Consider the following 24,502-nt stretch of genomic DNA (forward strand, 5'->3'; position numbering starts at 1 on the left):
AATAAAAATGAAACAATATTTCATTGGCGTTTTATTTTTAAGCAGCTGGTTCAGCCAGTGTGCAGGGAAGAATAGGGCCAGGGCATGGAAGGGGGGTGTAGGTGTGTTATGTGCACTCTCTAGGGGGCATATTTACAAAGGCTTTATCTCTGCTTTTTTTGCTTTTTTGGCTTAAAAAGCCAAAAAAGCGGAGACAAAACTATCACCCTATTTACAAGTGGGTGCTAACATGCATAATCGCATGTTAGCACCCTTTTTCCCAACACCTCCCTTTGCATCTCTAATGAGATGCAAAGTGGGCATCACTGGGCGTACCCTCGATGGACAACCTTGCAAATATTGCTGATGTTCACATCACGATATTTACAAGGCTGTCACCCTTATGGCAACGACATCCTCGAATTTCTTACTCCTAGGAGACCTCAATCTCCACTTTTTAGATCCCAAGGACATAACGGCAGCCGAACTGCTGTTGGATCTCACCTCCGTCGGCCTACGATTAATGAATTTACAGGCTACCCACGACAAAGGCCACCTTCTGGACCCCATCTTCACCAACATCCATGACTCCAAAACCCGCACCCCCCTCCCTCTCCCTTGGACAGACCACTTCCTGATCCCTATAGATTGGCATCTCGAGGTCCCGCCACCCCAACTGCCCAAAACACGGGTCATCAACAGACGCTGGCACAAACTTGTGCCTGAAGAATGGGCCTCTAAGCTCAGGGAATCTCCCCCTCCCCCTGCCCTTGACCCCGCAACCGCTGATACTGAGTTTAATTCCTGGCTCACCCAATCATTGGACAGCCTACTACCCATAACTAGTACCCTTAAACGAGCCAAGAGAGTAAACCCATCCCCCTGGTACACCCCTGAACTTAACGCCCTACGGAAGGAATGTAAAAGGACTGAACGCGCATGGAGGAAGGACAAACTCGCAGGCAAGAAAGCCGCCTTCCGGGCATCCATAAGAACTTACAAATTCGCGCTTCGTAACACCAAAAGTCTATTCTATGAGGAAAGAATAAAAAACTCCTCCTGTTCCGCCAGGGAAACTTTTACTATCGTAAAAGAACTTCTCAAAGTCCCGGACCCCCCAGATAAATCCCTTGATTCTAACACCGCGGGGGACAAATGCAACAAACTGGCAAAAATTTTCGACGAGAAAATTCAGAAAATTCTCGCCTCCCCACCCCTAATCGACACTAGTGTCACAGGTGCTGACCGTCTTAAACCTCCCCCTCCCACCAGCCCTTATCCGGATACCCCCGCTCCCCACCTTGACACCTTCGGTCCGGTAACCACGGAAGAGGTCTCAGCAATGCTCGCCACAATCAAAAGTGGCTCTCCTAGCGATCCGGTGCCCATACGCTTCCTGAAAAAAGTGGCCCCCATCATTGTCCCGCCGTTAACAGACCTCATCAATTCCTCACTACTTCAGGGAAGGGTCCCTCCCAGCTGGAAAGCGGCTGTTGTTAAGGCTCTCCTTAAAAAAACGGTGTTAGAACCGCAGGACTTAGCCAACTACAGGCCAATTTCCCTCCTCCCTGGGACTAGTAAAATCACTGAAAAATTAGTGAATAAAAAGCTCTCCCTATTCTTAGAGTCCAACAACTTACTCAGGAGCTCCCAGACTGGATTCCGCCCAGGTCAGGGCACGGACACCGCCCTCCTGGCGGCAGTGGAGGAGACCAGATGCATTCTGGATACAGGAGGATCAGTGGCAGTGATCCTCCTGGACCTCAGTGCGGCCTTCGACACTGTCAACCACCCACCGGGTCTTAATCCAGCGTCTCAGAGACATCGGAGTGGAGGGCATCGCCCTGGCATGGCTCGCGTCATTCCTTACCCACCGCTCCTTCCAGGTCTGGGAGAACAAAGCAAAAAGTGCTATCAGTTGAGAACTAATAGCATCCCCTAGGGCACACTAATGAATGGCGATTCTTGCCTCCACAGTTTATAAAGAACCAAGGTTGAAAAATATCGTGTTGGACCAAATGTATTTTAATCCATAGTATTAGATATTGAATTGTTTATCCACATTTTATGTAACATGAGCAAGAGAAATCATGTTACATAAAATGTGGATAAACAATTCAATATCTAATACTATGGATTAAAATACATTTGGTCCAACACGATATTTTTCAACCTTGGTTCTTTATAAACTGTGGAGGCAAGAATCGCCATTCATTAGTGTGCCCTAGGGGATGCTATTAGTTCTCAACTGATAGCACTTTTTGCTTTGAACATTACTCGTCCACAGGGCAGAGGACGACACCCGGGAGCACCTACTTTACCTTTTGAATATTTAACACTAAACAGAGTTAAACACAGCTGTGCACCTGTCCCCTAAACTTTATCTCATTATTTACGTAGGTCTGGGAGAACGACATCCACTCCCCAGCAGTTCCCCTCCAGTGCGGAGTGCCGCAGGGCTCGTCGCTAAGCCCGACGCTATTAAATGTCTACATGTCCCCACTGGAGGAGGTGGTCACCCCGTTTGGAGTGAAAATCATCAATTATGCTGATGACACCCAGCTGGTGGTGACCCTTTCCCATCCCAACCAAGAACCATCCAACCTCCACAGCTGCCTCTCTGAAATCCAGGGGTGGATGAACAACTCAGCGTTGAAACTCAACGGGTCCAAGACCGAAATCCTGCTTCTTGGACAAAAAGCGCTCTCCCTTCCCCCTAACATCTGGCCCTCCTGTCTAGGTGAACCCCCTGTCCCCAAAACCGAGGTCAAGAGCCTGGGAATCTGGCTTGAGAAGGACCTGTCCGTTAATACCCAGGCAAAAAAAACTGCAGGCATTTGCTTTGGGCTTCTTAGGTCAGTCAGGAAAATCCTCCCCCTGCTCCCCCCCATCTCCCGGAAATTGCTTATCCAAGGCCTTATTCTATCTAGGCTGGATTACAGCAATGCCATCTATCTGGGAGCCCCCGAAGCCACCTTCAATAAATTACAGAGAATTCAGAATGCCGCTGCCCGGCTTCTCACTAACACCCCGGCCAGATCATCGGCAAAGCCAACCTTAAAGCAACTTCACTGGCTGCCAGTTAGAGAAAGAGTCATGTTCAAGGCTCTCTGCCTGGCCCATAAATTCTTACATAATAAAGGCCCCCCTATCCTCAAAAACTTCATCACCCCTTACAAAGCCACCAGATCACTCCGCTCGGACCACGAACACCTCATCACAGTTCACAGAGTGAAAAAAGCCCGCACTGGGGGTCGGCGATTTTCTGTGAACACGGCGAACCTTTGGAATACCCTCCCCCGTAAACTGAGGATGGAATCAAATCACCTCCTATTCAGAAAATCACTGAAAACGCACCTCTTCCCCTGATCTCTATGACCTCCCCTGCAACCCACCCTCTCGACTGTCTAGGTTCCAGCGCTGGGATGCTTAAGGTTACTACGCGCTCTACAAAACCCTAAAAAGAAAGAATGCATTTTAGCACACGTTAGTTTTTAGAGAAAACTGCTGTTTTCTCCAAAAACTAATGTCTGCTAAAACCAATGATGTTCCCTGCACAACAGCGATAACCTCGCTATCTCTGGAATTTTTATTGCCCTAGAGTAACGCCTTGTTCATAACGCACTACCAGGGCGATAAATTCCAGAGATAGCCTGCGATAATAAAATTATCACTAAGCACGGCCAGCGATAATTATCGCTGGCCGTTGATAACATGCCCCCATGCGAGTAGGTGTGTTTGGCCGGCAGTCTGAAGCCGACCAAAACACACATGCAAACTTAGGTTTCTCTAACCTGGCTGTATTGAACAGTCGGGTTAGAGATACCCCACAGACTCCCTGACCTTAGCAGAGCATATTTTCAGTCCGCTCAGGCCAATCAGCGCGGGGATTGAACAGGGTGTCCTAACATAGTCCCAGTATTTGCTGGGACAAGAAAGACCCAGCACCGAGGCATGGCGGGGAGCGGGGGGGGGGGGGGCGGCAGCAGGGAGGTTTAACTTTTTAAAACATTTTTATTATTATTAAAGTCCCTCGTCCCCCACCCCATGCACTCTCCTCCCACCCCAACACTTTATGTATGTGGCGGCCGCCACTCCTTAAATGAGTTTGGATGATCTAAGTCATAGAAGTACTCAAACAAATTTGATCACTTTATTCATTTAATCCAAAAAATAAAGATTCCAAGCGCTACGGCAGGGCTACCCCTGTGGCATAAGTGACAAACCTGAGATAGTAGCATATACTGCTTGTGTACTACAGAATTACAGTACTGAAGAGCAAACTGAAAGGTTCTATTGGCCTTAAACCTTTATGTCCGCACTCATTGCAAGACAAAATAAGGCACGGCTGCCACTGCTGCATTCCTACTGAGTGATTCAAGTCTGAGGAGAATGCATCCAAATCTGGTTAAAACCCATATAAACAACGATTCTCAAGATCTATGAAAGCGAAACAACACATGGAAGATGGAAAACAGGGTTTTCTGTAACTCCACTTTGAGCATCTGCCTCGTGGTCATCACAGCCCTACCGTGTAAACCAGGGCCACTGATTGACACAAAAATTGCCTGATTCCCAGGCATGGTTGAGACGAGGCATGCCTTGAAAATGACCCAGTCGCCGTAAACGAGCAGTTAGCCCCCAGCGCGTGTCTGTTGATCACACATAACATAACATGTGTGTTTGTAAAGTGCACGTTCACCCAGAGGTTTCTTGGCGCTGAATAACAGATGTTCATTGTTACCCAACTCAATGGTACTGATTTTATCGACCTCAGATGGATGAAAGGCTGAGTGGACCCGCCAGGACTTGAACCTGTGACCATGAGGTCGAACACAGGCCCCTGCAATGGATGCATAGTCCATTGAGCCACCAGACCCGGCTCATCCCTGGTTGGACCTTGGTCATGGGCCCTCTTTGATTGCTGCTGGGAGTATTAAAACAGGTATCTGTTTTCTATGGTCCACTCAGATTTCTGTTGCAGGTAATCTAGGGGGTTGCCCTATTAATCCCACCACATCTGGGCAAAGATAAAGTGTGTATTAGCAAAAAATGATGTGTAGGAACTAATTCAAAAAATACTTTTATGATAGAGAAAACTTTAATTAGTCTATATTTCTGGGCAGTGTTAACTCAACCAACCTACATTGGTTTGATTTCAAACTCTTGAGCAGACCCCAATTCAAAAGTATCTAACACTAAATTAAATAAACAAAAAATACAACAAATATAATATACAATATATTTTTTCTTACATATGTAATATTTTTTCAATTTATATGGCTGCAATATTCAATAGCCTATGGCAGTCCATACAGGAGGTAGTCCAATGTCTATACACACCCAGGCAAACAAATCTAGACGGTGTGCATTCAAATCCTATATACAAATGTAATCCTTAGAGGGACTCCTTCATTTCCAATGGTCGACGCATTTCGGTCGAACTATTCAGGCCTCTTCAGGACGAAGAAAGAAGAAAAAACTTACAAAAAAATTATTTGTTTCCTTTTGCATCTACAACAAGTTGGATTAACCTACACATCCATTTGACTAATTCTTGCAGCAGTAGATACATATCTACAAAACAGACAACATTTATCCTTATTAAAGTCCCAGTAATTAAGGCTTTTATGGAAGGCCTTAAAAGAATAATACCACCCAGGGTACCATCTGCACCTATCTGGAACCTGAGCATTGTTCTCACAAGACTTATGGGCCCACCTTTTGAGCCATTGCACAATTGTCCACTACAATTTCTTTCATGGAAGGTTGCATTTCTAGTTGCTATTACGTCATTAAGACGTGTTGGTGAACTACAGGCATTAGTCTTAGAAGAACCCTTCTCTCAACTGTATAAAGACAGAGTAGTTAGTCGTACAAACCCAAAATCCAAAAGTAGTTTCTACATTTCACATTAATAAATCAGTTGAATTACATGTGTTCTTCACTCAACCTAATTCAGTAGCAGAAAGGACTCTATACACACTTGATGTCAAAAGAGCACTATTAAACAACATTGATCGAACTGAAGATTTTTGCAAAACAACTTTTTTTTGCATTTGCTCCACCTCATAAAGGTAATCCTATCTCCAAATCCGGTATTTCTAGATGAATTATGAAATGTAGCAAAACGTGCTATATTAAAGCTAAAAGAACTTTAATTATACCTCCTAGAGCACATTTTACCAGCTAAATATGAACATTTATGGCCTTTTTAGGCTACATTTCCATAGCTGACATATGTAGGGCAGCGACATGGTCCACACCATGTGGATGTATTAGCACGCCTACAAGCCAGTGTAGGAAAAGCAGTGCTAAAAACAATTTTTCAAACAACTGCAACATCCACTGATTAGCCGCTGCTTTTGGAGGGTACTGCTATACAGTGCATGCAAGGCATGTGTATCTACAATACACATGCCTCAAATGGATTAGGTTACTTACCATGTAAGCATCTGTTCTTGTCATGTAGAGCTGTAGATTCATATGATCCCTCCCTCCTCCACGGACACCTATGGTTGTTGCAGTTCTTATTATTCATATTACATATGCATGGACATCTCTATACTACACCTACGTACTCAATTCTCACCCTCTTGCGGGAAAACAATCTAACAATGGAGTCAATGCCCATGCGCACTATCTCAATAGAGGAATCACCTTACCTTGTTACTGTGGAGAAGTGTGGCTCAATGGTTAGAGCGGCAGACCCTGATGCAGAGTTCTAGCCCGGGACCAGGGTTCAATTCCCCGCCTCGGCGGGTCTTGGACTCAAAATTCCACGGACCTGATAATTCTCGCCTCGGTGCCTATTCCAATCATGGAGTCCCACTCTGCAACTCGGGGCAATAGCTTGCTTAATCTCCACAACGGCCCCCACAACGCTAAGGATGCTTGGCCTCCACCTTGGGGGTGCCCAGGAGTAGACACCTCACAGGGAAAGCCAGGATGGTTTCCACAGCGGTATTCGTACAAGCGCCTTGAGACCCTTGCGGGTGAGTAGTGCGCTATACAAGTATTAATTTAAATTTACTGGAAAAGACTTCTTCGAAGAAAAACAACTTGCAAACATCCGGTCCCAACACTAGCTGACAGGAGTATGCAAAGCATGTGAGTCTACAGCTCTACATGCCAAGAACAGAGGCTTAGAGTTTTTCTGGGCCTAGCGGAATAGTATTCCAGATGTATTCCCATGTTTGCAGAATAAATAAAGTTTGTGAGAAAACTCAAAGATGAAAAGTTTGTATGTTGTGATGAATGTGGGAGTTGTCCAAGCTTAACACTCTGAGGAAACTCAAACCCTTCCTTCCAGCCAAAGATTTCCTAACTACTGTACAAGCCCTAGTCATCCCCCGCATAGACTATGGAATTGTGGCCCTCAGCGGACTCCCTCTAGCAACAACCGCACCCCTAAGAGCCTCCTTGAATGCTGCCGCGAGACTCATTTCTGGCTCAAGGAAACACTCTCACATAACCCCTGACTTGAAATCCCTGAAATGGCTTCCCTTTGAAGCTAGAATACAGCTGAAAATTGCTGTTATGACACACTCAGCCATACACCACAAGGCACCCAACTACCTCACTCAAAAGTTGTCTATATCAGGAGGCTCGAGATCCAATAGAAGTACAAAAACTCTGCTCCTGAAACCTCGCAGATTCCGTAAGGAAAAAACATACAAACGCTCCTTCTCAGGAATGGCACCCAGGATCTGGAATGCACTCCCTCCTGAAACGAGGCTTATCTCCTCCACTGCACTCTTCAAGAAAGAAGTGAAAGCCATCCTTATGGCCAAGTTCACCTGATCCTTACTGTTGTTGTTCAGAGACTTTGCACCGTTTCGGTAACGTTGGATACTTAATGGTCCAATAACTTTATATTCATGACCTCCTGACCTCCTTTGCAGTTTGATCAAAGACTCTGCACCGTCTTATAGTATTGTCTATTTTGAGTGTTTATTGGTATCTTCTGATCTCTATTGTAGTTGGATCAGAGTCTCTGCACCGCCTTATTTTATTGTCTATTTGAGTGTTTACTGTTATCTCATGATCCCTATTGTAGCTAGATCAGACTCTGCACCGTCTTATATTAGTGTCTATTTGAGTGTTTACTGTTATCTCATGATCTCTATTGTAGCTAGATCAGACTCTGCACCGTCTTATATTATTGTCTATTTGAGTGTTTACTGTTATCTCATGATCTCTATTGTAGCTAGATCAAAGACTCTGCACCGCCTTATTTTACTCTCTATCTGAGTGCCTATTGGTATCTTATCAGCACATGACTGTTATCCTATTATGCTACCGTTTACTATACTGTACCCAATTATTATGTCTAGTCACCCTCCTGTTGCCCACTCCCCCCCTGTGAAGCGCTCTGATATCTGTAAAGATCTTGTTCGCGCTATATAAAACTTTGAATAAATAAATAAATAACTTAAGTAAAACTGCTCCCTTTTGGAGCACTAGATGCAAGAAAAAGGAAAGTACACCATCTGGACTCGAAATGTGACAATCTTGTCTAATTGTATTTGCGTTTTTTTCATCAAAGTGTCCTCCACCAACGAGGACATTTCATCCCAGCACTTTTTATTGTCCCCTACTTCATGCTAATTCACCCTTCTCTTCTCTTACCCCATAGCACCCTGAAGCAGGTTTAGAATACCAAAAGTGTTGAGTCAAGCTTAATGTTTTCAGAAGGCCCTGTGCGACCAAGGACAATGTGTTCCAATCCCAGGCTTTTCTATTACAGGTCCTTGTTTTGAGATGGTTTAGTTTAGTTAAATGGGAAAAAAACTGAAAATAACTAGGACTACAGCTCCCAGAGTTCACCAAATTCTTAACTGAAAGCCTAGGAAAAAAGTAACACGTCCTTGGTGAAGGAGTCCTCTCGGTGCCTTGGGCAATCATCCAGGCACAATTGTGCCAGAATGTGCATGTCCAGAAGGAAAACTGGAGTTTGCAGTAGTCACTGCTGCACTTTACAGCCCCGAAGCATAGAGCGGCAATAAGGCAAGCGAAGCGTGGTGCACGCCTCGAATATAGAGTGGTATTTGTTAAACACACGAATACCAAGGTATATTGGCGCTAGTAATGAAAGCGGCGCTGTTTCCCCCGAAGTATACTGGGTGACCCCTCCTTCGAGCCTAATACCGCTGGCAACTTGAGAATTAAATGCCGCGTGCCAGACAGTAGACGTCACTAATATCAACAGAAGGTGCTCATTTTGGCAATCTCGTAGAGGTGAAATGCTGAGTCAGGCGCTAGAAACCGTGAGCATATTACAAACAGACGTCTGCACTAAATAAGGAGAAAGGAGGGACACGCTGTCCCCGGGTGACTAGTTTTCTAGCGACAGACCTCGCTTTGAAAGCGAGCGTGGTTTGGTGCTCTAGTTCATTACAGTTTGAAGTGCTTCGAGGCACCCTTCCCAGACTTTAGGAGACGATGTTGTTAACAATGAAAAGCGCCCGCGGCTGCTATGCTAATGCTCCCTTTGGGATTACCGTTTACTGTTGCAGGTTTTGGTACAATCGAAGACTAAAACTCGGAACATAAAAATCCTACCAGTGCCAGGGTCGTCTGCTAGCTTAGCATGAACCCACTGAGCTATCTGTGCCCTCTGACTTTGCAAGAGTCACTTCCTACCTTGTTTGAATCATAGACGTCAGGGGCTCTATACTATAGCACTCATCCTTGCATGTGTGTGCCTTACTCACACTGCTACCACATCCGGCCACGAGGAGCGGCCATTATCTGCGCTGCCGGCCGCAGGATCGGGAGGCTCCACTGTTTCAGATGTTACGACGCCCGCAGTGCTGTCAGAAAGCTCGGTGGGTTAATGCCCGCTCTGTACTGCTCTAATTTAACCCACACGATTGATTTCGAATTTGCTGTGACATGTTTCCATCTGAGGTCGACAACACATGAACCAGGCAGCGAGTCTAATATTAAGGCACAAGTCCACATGGAGGGACAGCTCAGTGTGAAGAGAGCCTGCTGCACGTGCTATAGCGCTGAGCCTTTCATCTTTTCGGCGCAGCATCCAATTTGAAATACTGGCTGTGTTATCCTACTGGGACCCTTCAGAGGTGCTGAAGGGCGGCAGTGTATCTCCTCATTTTTTCAGTGCTGGGGCAACACCAGGGCTTCTGCCCTTCAGCTGGAACTGGGGGGGGGGGAGGGAGGGAGAACGGTCACTGCCACTTCATGCAAAAGAGACGAACTCTTTTTATGTACAGCTGCAGGTCAGAGATTTAAAAAAAACACCTTTTATTTAGGGACAGAAGGGGCATCCTTTGAAAATTAGGGGGGGAAAGTTTCTATTAGATTCTGCGTCACCACAATAAGGATCAAGGACTTTTGGACATGTTATCCCAATGTGTATAGCACCTTCTGCCAATTGCATGACATCGTAGCGCTTTGATGGAGTCTACTGTAACAGTATTCACTGGACCTGGAAGGTATCTATCTTGGCGCTGCCGCACCCTAAACACATCTTTTCTCTCCCCATCTTCCCCCCAGCACCCCTCCGCTAAAGAAGGCGTCCCAGCCGGAGCTGTCCAGCGAGATAGCACATCCCGCCCTCCCTCCCCAGCCGTGCTCTCGGCACTAGAATTTTTCATTGCTTCGAAGCGGACAGAACCGCCGGGTCTGCAGGGGGCCGGGCTGTTCTGCCCATAGAGTAGATTCTGTAAAGGGCAACAGTAGTACACTGACTGTCCATACAGTGCTCACCACAGTCCCAGGCTCACCCACTCACACAAATGCAGTTTTATCATTCATGCTAGATGGAGGAATAAAGCAATATTCAAGCCTTTGGCTGGCCTGTCAGAAAACACTGCATCTTGGGAGTTGTAGTCTGAGATCAACTCATTTGCATTTCTTGGGCTAAAATACCAGACCCTAGGTGTGTAAAACCATCAGGACTGAAAGCGCGGCACCCTCGGACTAGAAGTCACATCGGAGCTTGACAGAATTGTAGCAGTCGGGCCAGTTAATCCGGTTCAACCCCTTTTCCCTTATTTAAAATGCGCGATTGTGATGAAAACACCACATTTCCGATCAAACAGCGCTCTACTCAACGTAGGGTGACCAGAATTTTGAAGCCAAAAACCGGGACATTTCACAAAAACAGAAGAAGGACTACAATTTTACTTCAAGTGATGAGAGCGCTCATCAGCAGAGAATTACAGAACAGCCAGTAAGAACATACATAAAATGCAACTTTTAAGCCCAGTAGCTTGCCTGTTTATTAAATTGCTTTCTTGAAACAACTGCTAACTATCCCTGCTTTGTAAAACGTAAAAAACACCACCCACCGTTTTCAGTCGACCCTCTCTAAAAACAGGGACAAGAGCTAAATTTCTTGAAATTTGCTGGGACAGCTGGTTAAAAACAGGGACCGTCCTGGCAAAACGGGGACGCCTGGTCACCCTAACTCAACGGGACCTCGGTGTACGCAGCAATGAACTCTGGATTGTAAATGCCACCACTCACCCCTAAACAAAAGGCACAGCGCCTTAAAGACAAGACGTGGCTACTCACGGAATGTGGTGTTCTGGATTCTTGGTATGGTCTTGGAGTGGCCGGTCGCTGCAGGAGACGGGAGGAGGAAGAGGCAGGCGGCAAGCACCTCCAGTCCGAGTATAAACAACATAGCGGTTCACGGAGCTCGAGCCGCGCTGCTCAGAGGCTGACAGCGAATAAAAACTGTCAGAGGAGAATTAAGACACTTACGTGTAGGGGAGGGTCAAATGCACACACCCCTGCAGTCATTGGTCTGTTGTTCGGAATGCTCTTATCTACGCCCACTACAGCTACACAGAGAGTGCGATTCCTAGTTTGTTTGCCCCGGGCTGCGCCCTCGGGCGGCACTTTATACGGTTCAAAATTATTTGTTTTCAACTCTTCCTAGAAATAGTAGGAAATGTAGGATATTTAGTGTATTTGAATAGTATATCCTACTGATAGATTGACGAAATCTGAGTGTTCCATTGGGACGTTTTAAAGAATCTGCAAAAAGAAATCACTCTCTTACCACGCATGAAATGAGATGTTGATGATGATTCTCTCAAATCAAATAACGAATTTAATTACGGTTGACAATATATATTTAAACCATATCTCGCAGAAGTTGAGGTATGTATCCCTTCATGAACAACACTTAAAAATAATGTCCTGAGATAAGGAGCTAGTAAATGAAATTATTTTGCTAGTGCTTAATTTGAACCGGTGGTTGCAGGTGGGGACGACACGCACTGACGTAGGAAGGGGCACTTATTTTAGTTAATCAGACCAGGAGCAAGAGAGTTAAGAAGAGGTAAGGGGGAACGAAGGAGGACGGGAAAGATGAATAGAACGAAACAAAGGTAGAAAGCATGACCCTACAGGAGTGAGATAAAGGGGCACAGTTGTCTGCTGGTGGATTAAAGAGGCAAGAGGTGGGATCAAGACTTGCAGCTGTGGTTTTTGTCATACTGTCATTTAATAGCGCCAACATTGGGCTTCTGAGGAAAACTTTGAGCTTGGCACCCCTTCATTTACAAATTAACACCGGATTTTAAGAACTATTAGAAAAGCCACATTGGAACCCAGAAGCCCAGATAATCGTCTTTAATACAGGCTTTATAATTTTCAAATCTCTTCATAGCAAACGCCCAGCCTTCATTTCTACCCGATTTCAGCCTTATATTCCAAACCGTCATCTCAGACCAGCCAATCTGAACTTGTTGATTGTTCATAGATGCAAAAGAAAGAGGCCAGGAGCAACTAGGTCCTCGGTGATTGCTTCGCAAACATGGAACTCCTTCTCTCTTGAAATGACAGCTATGGATAACTAGGAGAGATTTAGGTACCACTGGAAAACCAATTTGTTCAGACAAGCCTATAGTTAATTTTCTATCTCAGCGGAAGTATCTACTTTAGCGCCAAGAGAGCTTTCAGTGAACAGGCACTTAATAAATCAGCTATAACATAAAATAGCATAACATAACAATAATGTTCCATACTTCACCACAAACTGAAGGTAAAAGAACACTCAATTATATTGTTCCATTAAAAAATATATAAATCCAAGAAATAGCTCTGCTGGAAAGTTTGACTGAATGTTCTGAGAGGAGTTCACAGTAGTTGGCGTAGTTAGAATAAACGAGTCTGGTTCATGTAACATGGACCCCATCGATTCTAAGGGGGTGGGGATCATGATAGGAATAACTGGTATGTTCAGTTCAGCGGTATCACTTGCATTCTACGATTTATAGTGTTGCATTTTACATTCAAAAGTGCTCAGAAGTACAGAAAAGAATGCAGAGGGGAAAGCACATCTAAGTATACTTACTATTTAAAACTGACCAGGGGCAACTTGAGAGAGCTGTGGGGCAAGCCATATATTTGTTTGAAAATGGCTTATATACTAGGAATGTCTTCAGGCAAAGAAGAGTGCACATGTTGAAAAAAAACAAGCCATCCGGAAAAGGTGAAGGCAGTATCAAGTTAAAATGTTTAGGTTGCTGTATTGGCCCGTGTCGTTTGCAAGCCTTACGGCTTATACCATACTTTGTATGATGGGGGTTACATAAATCTTTGCCCTATTATCAAGGAAAATCTGCTGTCATGTCAAACAAGTCTAGAAGGGTTTCTTTGCAAAAGATTCTGTTATAAATTCTTTTCACAGCACCCAGCCTTTGAGATGCATTGGGGATCAGGGGGGTAGCTACCTTTGGCACAGCAGGTGCACTGCACCAGGGCCCAGAGCGCAGAGAGGCCATGCACACCTGATACTTGTGATAGTTTACTACTCTAACAGCAGCCAAAGAGGCCTTTTTGCTTGCACCAGGGCTCATTGAATCATTGCTACAATCCTGTTGGGGGTTTAGGAAACACATGGTGTGCACAATTCATGGTGAATATAAGTTATTAATGGGTTCATGTTTCCAAGGAAATGTCATTGTAAAAAAACGAATTAACTCATTAAATGTTGCAAAAAACTTTATTCACTAAAAGAAAGAACGCAGCAAAAATGTGGACAAACTCTGAAGTGCATTTGCACTCACACACACATTAGTGCAGAAGGACAGATTACACCAAACCCAAGTGGAAATTGTGCAAATAGGACATTCATTTACAAAAGAATCATTCATTTAATAACCTGTGAATCAGAGGTTTAAGTTGCCAGAGTTTCCTCTAGCAACAGTTAGTGAGGTAAGCTAATATATAGGAAAGCAAGACACAAATTCATACCTTAAAATACACAAGTGCCGAGTTTGATTACGCGTCCGTTTTGTTGCAATAAGAGCTAGCAGGTCCCTATCAGAAATCATGGGAACAGAAAGTATGGCCTTCAAACAGCAAATATGTGCACAGTTTTGGCTAAGCAAGCTCTTCTCAGTTTTCCTACCTCAGAAGCCAAGATGCAGAAGCATCTTCAAGTGCACAACGTTACCAAGAGCAAAAAACATGCCAGAAGTGGGTTACAGTAATACCTAAAACGAGTAAATGCAGTTCTGCACCTTCACACTATGATCCAATGTAGAGAGTGGTACTATCAAATCTTATAAGAAGCTTGCACTGATGGAGATCTCACTGTGGTACTCGCTGCCAAACAGAAGCCAAGGTGAACGATTCTTACCCGTACAAATATCAAGCACGCTCTCTAGCAGCGCGTGTCCCTACAGAGGTTGCCCCCAGCATTTGAAAAGCAGGGTACGCTTCAGTGACTGAACCAGGCCATGGAAGAGTAGCATTTCACCCTCTCGGAGACACCCCTACTAAAAACACTAAAAGACCATGGGCATGCTGCCCCCTACTGACCTACACTACCGACTGCTGGGCTCCCCAGATCACAGAGAGGCCTTCGTGGGCGTGGCAAAATACAGTTCACCAGCTACAACTAGAGATGCGCCCTGACTCCTTACTAAAAACTTACAGACCACTGACATTCTAATATGTGTGAAATAGGCCGCTTTATTGAAACAGGTGTTCATCATAAAACATTCCAAGGTATACCACCTTATAAACTTAAACCTCACTATAACATTTTGTTGTCTACTATTCCTAAAGACCCACCCCCCACATAACGTACCGAGCAAATACCGATTAGTGGCGTAACAACAGCCCCCGCAGCCCCTGCGGTGCAGGGGGCCACAGAGCTCCAGAGGGCCCTCTCCAGCATTGTGTACCATGGTCTGACAGGCCACACCGGGCATTTCCTCTGGAGGCTGCGAGGATGGACGATGGTTTTGTTACTGGGGGCCAATATAAGCCCTGGGGGTAGCAACAAAATCAGCAGCCCAGTCACTTTCCACCTGTCAGGGCACTGCAGGCGTGAGTCAGAGACTCACAAACCGAAGCCCGTCTTTTATTTCCATGACATCAGTCGTGGATATAAAAGACAGACAACGGCCTCGCTGCTCACATGGTGACGGTTAGTAATGCGGCAGTCGTAGAGAATGGAATGCCATTGCCTGCCCAGAGGTAGAAATGCTGAAACTTGGTCATGCGTATTTTTGTGTGTATTTTTGGTATACCTGCTGCTTAGCCAGTGTGACTGTGGTGTGGAATGTTGGTCTGTGATCATGCTGTGGAATGTTGGATGAGTGAGGGAGTCAGTTTGAGGATGGGCTGAGCAGCAGGAAGGCGGCTCCTGATGGGGCTCGTTATCATCTTACTTAATAAACCAACATACAAAATCTACCTTGGAACCAGACACGTTCTTTTATTACAACATACTTTGGCCATGATTTGGTGAGGAAAAACCTACGTGTGGAAGCTGAACGAGAGAGAGACTGAGAACCCAGAGAGAAACAAAGAAACAAGGTAGAGCATCAAGAGCACTGCTGAGGAATTAAGGAGAAGCTGACAAGGTCTTGGAGCCTGTAGTCATCTACTGTGCCCTGGAGATCATCCCACCAGTGTTCAAAAACAGCACACAGCCTCCTCTCCAGGGCATCAGCTCAGGCCACGTTTTTAACTCTGCCAGCGTTTGGAACAATAAGTATTTGCTGTGACAATAATAAGAGGCTGGCAGATTTACAGTGGCAGAAGTTGGAATTTCAGCAAAGCTTGCAACTTTCAACATAAATAATTAATTGTGGCTTATCAAGCTTACATGGAACTTTGGGGCGCAGTTCATTGCATCAGGATTTCACCACTCTTTTTTTGAAGGTGAAAAAGCTTTTATTGTTCGATTAATTAAAATCATTACAATATGCTAACATTCTAAAATAATTATCTAAAAACCAAATAGGTTAAAACCCCTGATTGTTGCCACTGTCTAATTTGATATAAAACATTCGTTACAGGATTTCACCACTCATATTGGTCTATTGGATGGTTGGAAGGGGTGCAATGACTTTTGCGGATTTCACCCGTGGGTGTCACCTGAGAGAAGGTTACCAGCGGTGGCTAAAGGCTTGGTTCTGCTGAAGAGTGCGGGTCTCGTGAACTGTTTGTGAGTTTGTTGTTTTGGCCCACATGTAAACTATAGAGAAACGTGCTGTGCCGTTCTGTTGTATCAACAGTTTTATCATTATGCAGCTTTTGAATAGGCCGCGAGGCGTAGCGCAAGTACCCTTACCTCTACAAAGGGTCACGGTGGCGCTTCAGTCCACGTTTTCCAGCAGCTTGCCCGTCCCTTACGTTCCATGCTGGTCGCGTGGAGCTGCTTCATCCTCAGTTCTCTGAATGCGTGCTGCAGGCTGCAGCGCGCATTCCAAGAACTGAGGATGAAGCATCTCCACGCGACCCGCATGGAACGTAAGGGACGGGCAAGCTGCTGCAGGAAGTCCAGTGCCTGGGACGACTCCTGGTGGCCCCCGCCCTGGGCACCACCCCCAAGCCAACAGACCACGCACGCAACCTGGGCTTCATCCTGGACTCCTCCTTCTCGATTACCAGACAAGTCAACGCCGTCTCCTCATCATGCTTCAACACCCTACGCATGCTCCGCAAGATCTTCCGCTGGATCCCGACCGAAAGCAGGAAAACGGTCACCCAGGCACTCGTCACCAGCCGACTGGACTACGGAAACACCCTCTACGCCGGAACCACAGCCAAGCTACAGAAAAGACTCCAACGCATCCAGAACGCCTCCGCCCGACTCATCCTGGACACCCCCCGACGCAGCCACATCTCCAGCCACCTGAGAGACCTGCACTGGCTCCCCGTCAGCAAGAGGATCACGTTCAGGCTCCTCACCCACACACACAAGTCTCTCCACGACCTGGGCCCCAAGTACCTCTACGACCGCCTGACCTTCTACACGCCCACCCGTCAGCTACATTCTACAAGCCTCGCCCTCGCCGCTGTACCACGCATCCGAAGAGCCAACGCCGGAGGCAGATCCTTCTCCTACCTGGCGGCCAAGACATGGAATTCCCTCCCCATCCACCTTCGGCTGACCAAGGACCATCTCGCCTTCAGGAGACAACTCAAGACCTGGCTGTTCCAGCAATAGCGGACCCCTTCCCCCAAGCGCCTTGAGACCCTTCCGGGTGAGTAGTGCGCTATACAAATATTATGATTGATTGATTGTTTGATTGATTGATTGAGTGCAGTATCTGCGTGGCCGTAGCCACCCGGTGCTATTCAAATTGGCATGAAAGTGCCTTCATAACCGACTGTTGTTCTTCAGTTTGTCTTAACGGATTAATCATTTTGCTCTGCATTGCAGAGTATTATCAAGGAAAGGAGTATATGGGTCATAGAAAAATATTTCAACAACGTGTCAATTTCAAGAAGGTAGTTGTGGTGAAGGCAAGGACCTCAGCAACATGTCCTTTGTGGTGAGAGAAACATGGACCTCCAAGCGTTGCAGATGCTCCACAAGGCCATCCAGCCCGAAAAAAGTCTGGACCCGGGGCTCCTAGAGGCAGTGGGGCCAGTGCAGCCGAGGGTCGGTACGAGGACGGTTGTATAGTCACCTCCTAATATGGTGAGGCCCTGTGGCAAGCAGCCGAGAAGGGTCGATAGGTTGAATGGGAGTGGTCAAGTGTGTATGTGGGGAGCAGGGCACGAGTCCTAAAAGGAGAAGTGAGGGGACGCTGTCACCGGAAGTGACGCCTCAACAGGAAGTGACGTCACAAAAGGTGCGCTCCGATCTCGTCCCAGAGAGGCCAAAGAGTGAAGTCCAGCTGTTTGGCAGGAGGGACGGCGTCCACCCAGTAAACTAAGTGGGGGGACGCCGTCCACCCGTGTGGTACCCCGACTCGAGCCCTCGTGGGGAGGGCCGTGCCTGTGCAGGGGATCCTCGGGGAGAAAGTGCACCAATGAGGCAGGTGTCTGGGAGACCCTGAGATTGACTAAGGCTGCGGGACCAAGGTTGCACAAGAGACTGTCACATCTGCCGGTACCTCGAAAAGGGAAAGGGTCAGAAACAATCCACAGATATGCATAACAAAAAACCCATTCCCCCAACTCCCATCCCTCTCCATGCTTTCCCAAGTAGAATCTGTCACTCAGAGAAATTGGAACAGCAAAGTCAACGTTGAGTCTTGCATTAATGAGTCTCTAACAGGGTTTGGGGTGAACCAAGGTGAAGATAGGATTTGTCAACATCAGCTGCAATTGGAAGGTTAATAATAGTTTGGGGTGAGGCAGGTGTACAAGGGGACAATCCTGCCCAGATGAGCACCATAAAACCGCTGGATCATCATCAGGTGCCCAGCTCTGCGCCCGAGGCCTCGCAAAGTTCAGGACTGCGGGAAAGGTCTGTGTCCAGCTGAGGAACCAATGAGTCCTACAAGGAGAGGCGTCCATGACAGTTCCAAGGTCCCTCTTCCCGTTCACCACCCGGCCCCCCGCTGAGAATCCTCCGAGACTGGACTGTGATTCGGGGGACCCCAGTGGCAAGGCCTAGCAGGTCCCACCATGCCACTAGGGGAGCGGTGGCACTGCTCTCTGATACGGGGCTGTGAGTGGGCAACAGGATCAACAGTCGGGCCCAATCGTCGGCAGAGGGGAGGAGTGACTCCGCAGAAGCCTCTCCATTAACCACTGCCAGGCCTGCTCAGGCATATTTGGTTGCGCCGTATTTATATAAATATGGCACACCCCTGTGTTTCCCCTAGCGCTGGCACTAAAAAAGCTGCTTGCACTGGCGCAGGCACCCTATGCCATGTTGAAAGGGGGCCTGTGCTGCAGGGGCAATTATCTATGTGCAGGAAGGGACACCTTCCTGCGCATAAACAACTCTAAAGGCGATTTGCTGTTTCTGTGTGTGCTACAGAAAGTAGCACACATAGAAAGAGCAACATACAGTTTCTCCTCGTATAGCCATCCTAAGACTAGGTTTCACTTGGCCTTAGTTTTTGGCGCTGCTCCATCCTTGTAAATATGGGGCAGCGTCAAAATGCAGTGGGTGTTGTGGCGAACGCCCACTGCAACACCCATTGCACGTCCCTTTCACGCGTGAAGCATGAGAAGGGGCCTTATTTACAAGGCAGTGTTATGCCAATGGCTTAACTCTGCTTTGTAACTAAGAAGAAGAGGATATCGCCACCAGAACGTCACTAAAGGTGGCGTTCTAGTGGCGATATCCCCTTGTAAATACGTCCCTAAGTGTCCTCTCCAAATATTATACATAACTAACTTTAGGGTCACTGGATTTAGGGTAGTGTAGAACACACATGCTTACCCCTCAGCCTTGGCTGCAACTTACACTTTAAAGGGACTTGATTTCAGCAGGAAACAGCCGATGAAATCTATGCTACGTTCTACGCTGGTGACGTCCCGGCAGCTGATGCGTCATCAGTCATGCAATCCTGTGGTTTATAGTATCGCGAGATAGATGATGTAATTGTGATTGTTTATACCTCTGTCTACTAACTGCTCCTTTCCTTGTACGCAAGCACACCCGAGAGTGAAGGAGGAGGGGATGATAATAACAATGCGCAATAAATAAATAACCCTTTCAGAATGGAACTCTGAGTGCTCCGCCCCGACTAATATGAAATATTCATGTTCAGTTTCCGTTTCAAGGTTAGTTGTTCTGGGAAAGCCTAAGATGACGTAACCTAGTGTCAAGATGCACACAGTGGACCAGGGTTTGCTTCAACAGAGTATGCATGTTCGACAGTGGGTAAAGAAAGAGCCCCCCTAGGTACTAACCTCTTATGTAGGACAGAATTACCAGAAGCGTGTGCTCAATAATTGGTTAAAACACTGATTTACACATAGCAAGGCTGCCACAGACTCTGGTGCAATCAAGGAAAAATGGCTCATTTGACACTTATTGGGGAAGTACATTATAACAATTATCAGGGTACAACGGGCCCTCGAGGCTCTGGGTCCCGGTGCCACTGCACCTACTGCACCAATGGTAGCTACGCCCCTGACACCAAGCCTACACATATATGGGAAACTATTGTACTGACCGATACTTGAAAAAAAACAGACCAGGGCTCCATCTTGGGCAATATATGGGATATTTATAAAGAAATCAGACCCACGTTCCTAAAAAGTGGGCTAAATCTGAGGGGCCTAGGCAGGGAGAAGGCGTCTAGGAGTTTTGTCATTTTCTCTTTCAGAGACATAACAAGGAGTGTTTGAACCCCTGGCAGGGGCAGCATCTAAAGAGGATGGATGGATGCTGGACTACATTGTTTTACTCTTCTCTAGGTTACCTTGGCTGGGTCATTGGATGATCGTCTAGTTTCACCCCTTTTTCCATGCATCATATTTTATCTTTCATTTTATCAAGACTATTCAGGGGTTCCTTCGATTTCTCGTTCTATTCCCTCTTACCCACAGGGCGCTGCGGGAGGCTCAGAGAGGTGAATGAGTGGGAGTGATAAACATGCAAACAAACTGAATCACCTCTGGGGGCTACCAGTTTAAGCAGGACGGTTCAAGTTTTATATAAAGCTTTGGATTGAGATTCAACCAGTTTCCAGGCTCTGACGGTATATTGGTAAATAGTGAAAATTAAGCTGTTAAAAAAAATGTCCAGAAGCTCGCACATTGTGATCAAACGAGGAAGAGCTCATTAGAATTCGGTTCTCCATGAATGGACCATGTGCATCCCAGTCAGTCAGAATAATGTGACCTCCTATCCTCATACTCTGTGAGCAGTAGGAGACAAAGGCGCTATTCTGTGGTTGCCAAGGGGATTTCAATGGGAGTGCAGACCTAGATGGCCATAGAGCAAGACGTAAGGAAACAGGCAGGCTAGCACAGCAATTGAGGATGACTTGCAATGGATGAGGGGTGATGCCCCCAAACCATTCCAAGGATCCTAGGTGTTCCGGTCTAGGGAAGACCTGGCCTGAACTGTTCCCCTGGGGAACAGAGTCATGGCTGATTTACATATGGCTGGGTCCAAACTGGAATGGCGTGGCAAGCAAAATACAATGGGTTAAACCCAAATGTGTGACTGGGGGTGAATGTTTGGCAATATTCAACATTCCGTCCATCATCTATTTGTATTGCATTTTCACCCTAAGTGGGAAGTGTATGCCCAGATCTGGGACCCGCGCTTGCTACACTACCAGTTTCAAGCTAGCTTGGCTGATGAAAGACAATGCCTCGAAACTGGTCCCAGGATATTTGCTTTCTGGTCCACGGAGGACCTGGCCTGGCAGAACAGGCTGGACTGTTCCCATGGTGAACAGAGTCAAGGCTGATTGCATATGGCTGGGTCCAAACTGGAATGGCGTGGCGCGCAAAATAACAAGGGATTATACCTAGATCTGTGACTAGGGGTGAATGTTTCACAATGCTTAACAATCCGTCCATCATCTTTTTGCGTTGCATTATTGATCAAATATACAGGTACATATTAGTGGTACCTCGTCTTCCCGTTCTACCCCAACCCTCAAGATTTAACCCCTCATCCCCATGTTCTATGTCACAATTTCAATCCTGACATCTCATGGAGCCCCAAATATCGTCCCCCATTAAAAAAAAGATAAACATAAAATGGTTTTTCATATACATCAAATAACTACACAAAGAGGACAAAACATACATTGGAATGGGTATCATGGAAATGACTACAACTACAACTACAAAATAGAAAAAGGAGAAGGGAAACACAAAAAATAGTGAACTACAATACCAAACAAGAGAAAAAACATTTATCATAACTCTCATTCAGCCAACGATATTATCTGTGAAACTTTCAGGCATGGGCCTAACTTCCCCTGAGAATGTGCCAGAAGACTTTCCTTTAGTGCTATCCTGAGACACACCAGTATCAATTGACTCCAAATGAACTTGTACAAAATCAATTTTTCCACATGGAATCATAGCCAGGCTATCTTTATTCCATGCCTTGCCAAGGCTGGTAAGCAACATGTTTAGTAGTACTAAAACAATCTGGGCAGGCTCAGAGAATTTAGATTCACCTATTATAACATAAACACGATTCTTAATTCTAATCCAATCACCCACTACCAGACTCCACTCATCCACTCTTTTAGAAACCACTTGATTTATTTTCAGAACTTCTTTCAACACATCAAACATGCAACAATTTTAACGTGTCCACTGAACGTCTATTCATCCATTTCCTATAAAGGTTAGACCCTGGAAAGTGTCCCCTCAACAGCACAAATGGGGATACCCAGGTCTGAACATTAAGCATGGTTCCATATGGCCACAATATTTTCTCCACCACAGGTTTCCAAACCAGTGTGTTGACCCAAGTAAGTGAACAATCGAAGCAATCCAAGAAAACCATTGCTTCTCAGGTGGTAAAGAGATGTAGTGATGTGTTTGATACCATTGGCATCGAAAACATTTTCATTTCCATTGACACCAACTGGGTGCCATTTTCCATCACCATTTGATCAGGATACTCTTCCCTCAAGAACACATTTTGAAGGAATTGAATCACTGATGCTGTGTTCACAGTTTTGAGCAACACTAGCCTCAGGCCAACTAGACATATAGTCAATCAGTACAATGGCAAATTTGGAATGTTATGTTATGTTACAGTAATCTGTTAAGCACATGTACACCATACGGTTTCATGGCACTAGGTCAGAGGAGACATAATCAAAACAGGAGAGAGAGATGGTCTAATTATACACTTGTTGAAAAAGTCAAACTTGAGAGCTTGTCTGAACTTTATGAAATTTGGTGCTATCTGTAACTTAAGAGGAAAGGAGTTCCAGATGCAGAGGGCCAGGATGGAAAATATGGAACCACCTATTCTCTTTTTTTAAACTAAGGTACAAATAAAAAATTCTTAGACGAGGAACATAACGTCTTGTTAGAAGTGTATTTCAAGAGTCGAAAGGTTATAAAAGCAGGACTCTTGTCTTCAAAAGGTTTAAAGATAAAATACCCCACTTTAAAGACAATCCTGTGCTTCCTAGCGAGCCAATGGAGGTCCCTCAGTAGAGGGGTAAAACGGCAGTGTATAGGCTAATGCAATATCGGGTGAGTTGAATGATTCTGAACCACTTGGAGCCTATAATTAGGGGTCTTGGGAGTCCAATATAAAGAGAGATGGAATAGTCCAGCTGAGATATGACCAAGGCAATGATAACCTGGATAAAAGCATCAAAGGTAAGAAATGTGGCGATATTTTTAATACTGCGGAGCAGTGGGAAGCAGGACAAAATGTCGGCACCTAACTGGGGTTTCATTAATAACACACCATTGATGAGAACTATACAGATTTATTTGGGATCTCCCATTATGTGGGCCAAAAAGAGGCATTCCAATGATCAATTTTGTTTTGCATGATGACGATCTCAGTTTTGTTCGCTTTGAGTTTAAGATGCTTACTGTTCATCCAATCGCAGATAAAATCCATGGTCTTTTGAAAGTTTTCCTTAGACATAGGAGACTAATCTAGCTCATAAAGTAGTTGCATATCATCAGCATAATTATAGATTAAGCAATTCATGTTTTTGAGCACATGAATGAGGGGACGCACATTAAAGAGGTGTGGTGAAAGGGAAGAACCCTAGGGTACTACACAGTCCAGCGCCTTGAGACCCGCACGGGTGAGTAGCGCACTCTATAAATGTCTTGATTGATAGTTGCCTTAAAAGGGGTAAGCCATGCTGATTGAGAATGTTCCTCAGGAGCAATTGGCTTAGTCAAGCACCGTGCCGTGCAGCCCTGCGGCCTTGACACATAAGAGTATGGTCGACTGTGTCAAAGGTCGCTAAGAGGTCCAATAAGACTAATGCCATTGTAGAGTCTTTGTCATATTACTGATGCATGTCATCTACCACAGAGAGGATGACTGATTCTGTAGAGTGTGCGGGGTGAAAACCAGCTTGGCATGGCTGTAAGAATTTTGATTCTTCTAGAAAGTAACAGATACACTGTGCCACATGACCCTCCAGCACAGCGAGGAAAGGCAAATGAAAGGCAAGGAATGTTCATCCAAGACTCTGATGGGACCTGTAATAGCCACTGCCAATTTGGACCAAGGTGCATATGGTGCCTCCACCGAGCCAACAGAAGATGGTACTGTCACCTGTGTTTTGAAGCTAACTACAAAGAGACAACAATCCCTTTCAAAACCTTCAATATAATTAGCCACACCAGGCCATCAAAAATCCTCACG

The 24,502-nt window shown here is 45.8% G+C and overlaps 1 protein-coding gene across 1 annotated transcript in view; it reads right to left on the reverse strand.

The window, feature by feature from the left end:
- SEMA7A (semaphorin 7A (JohnMiltonHagen blood group)) overlaps positions 1-11,683 on the reverse strand; it is a 203,301-nt gene extending 191,618 nt beyond the window's left edge. The window contains exon 1 of the mRNA XM_078685071.1: positions 11,524-11,683. Within this exon, the coding sequence (XP_078541197.1) occupies positions 11,524-11,635 (112 nt within the window). The 5' untranslated portion in view covers positions 11,636-11,683. The remainder of the gene's footprint in view (positions 1-11,523) is intronic.
- Positions 11,684-24,502: the final 12,819 nt, after the last annotated feature.

This window comes from Lissotriton helveticus, chromosome 3_2 (assembly GCF_964261635.1).
Source record: "Lissotriton helveticus chromosome 3_2, aLisHel1.1, whole genome shotgun sequence".
Classification (NCBI taxonomy): domain Eukaryota; kingdom Metazoa; phylum Chordata; class Amphibia; order Caudata; family Salamandridae; genus Lissotriton; species Lissotriton helveticus.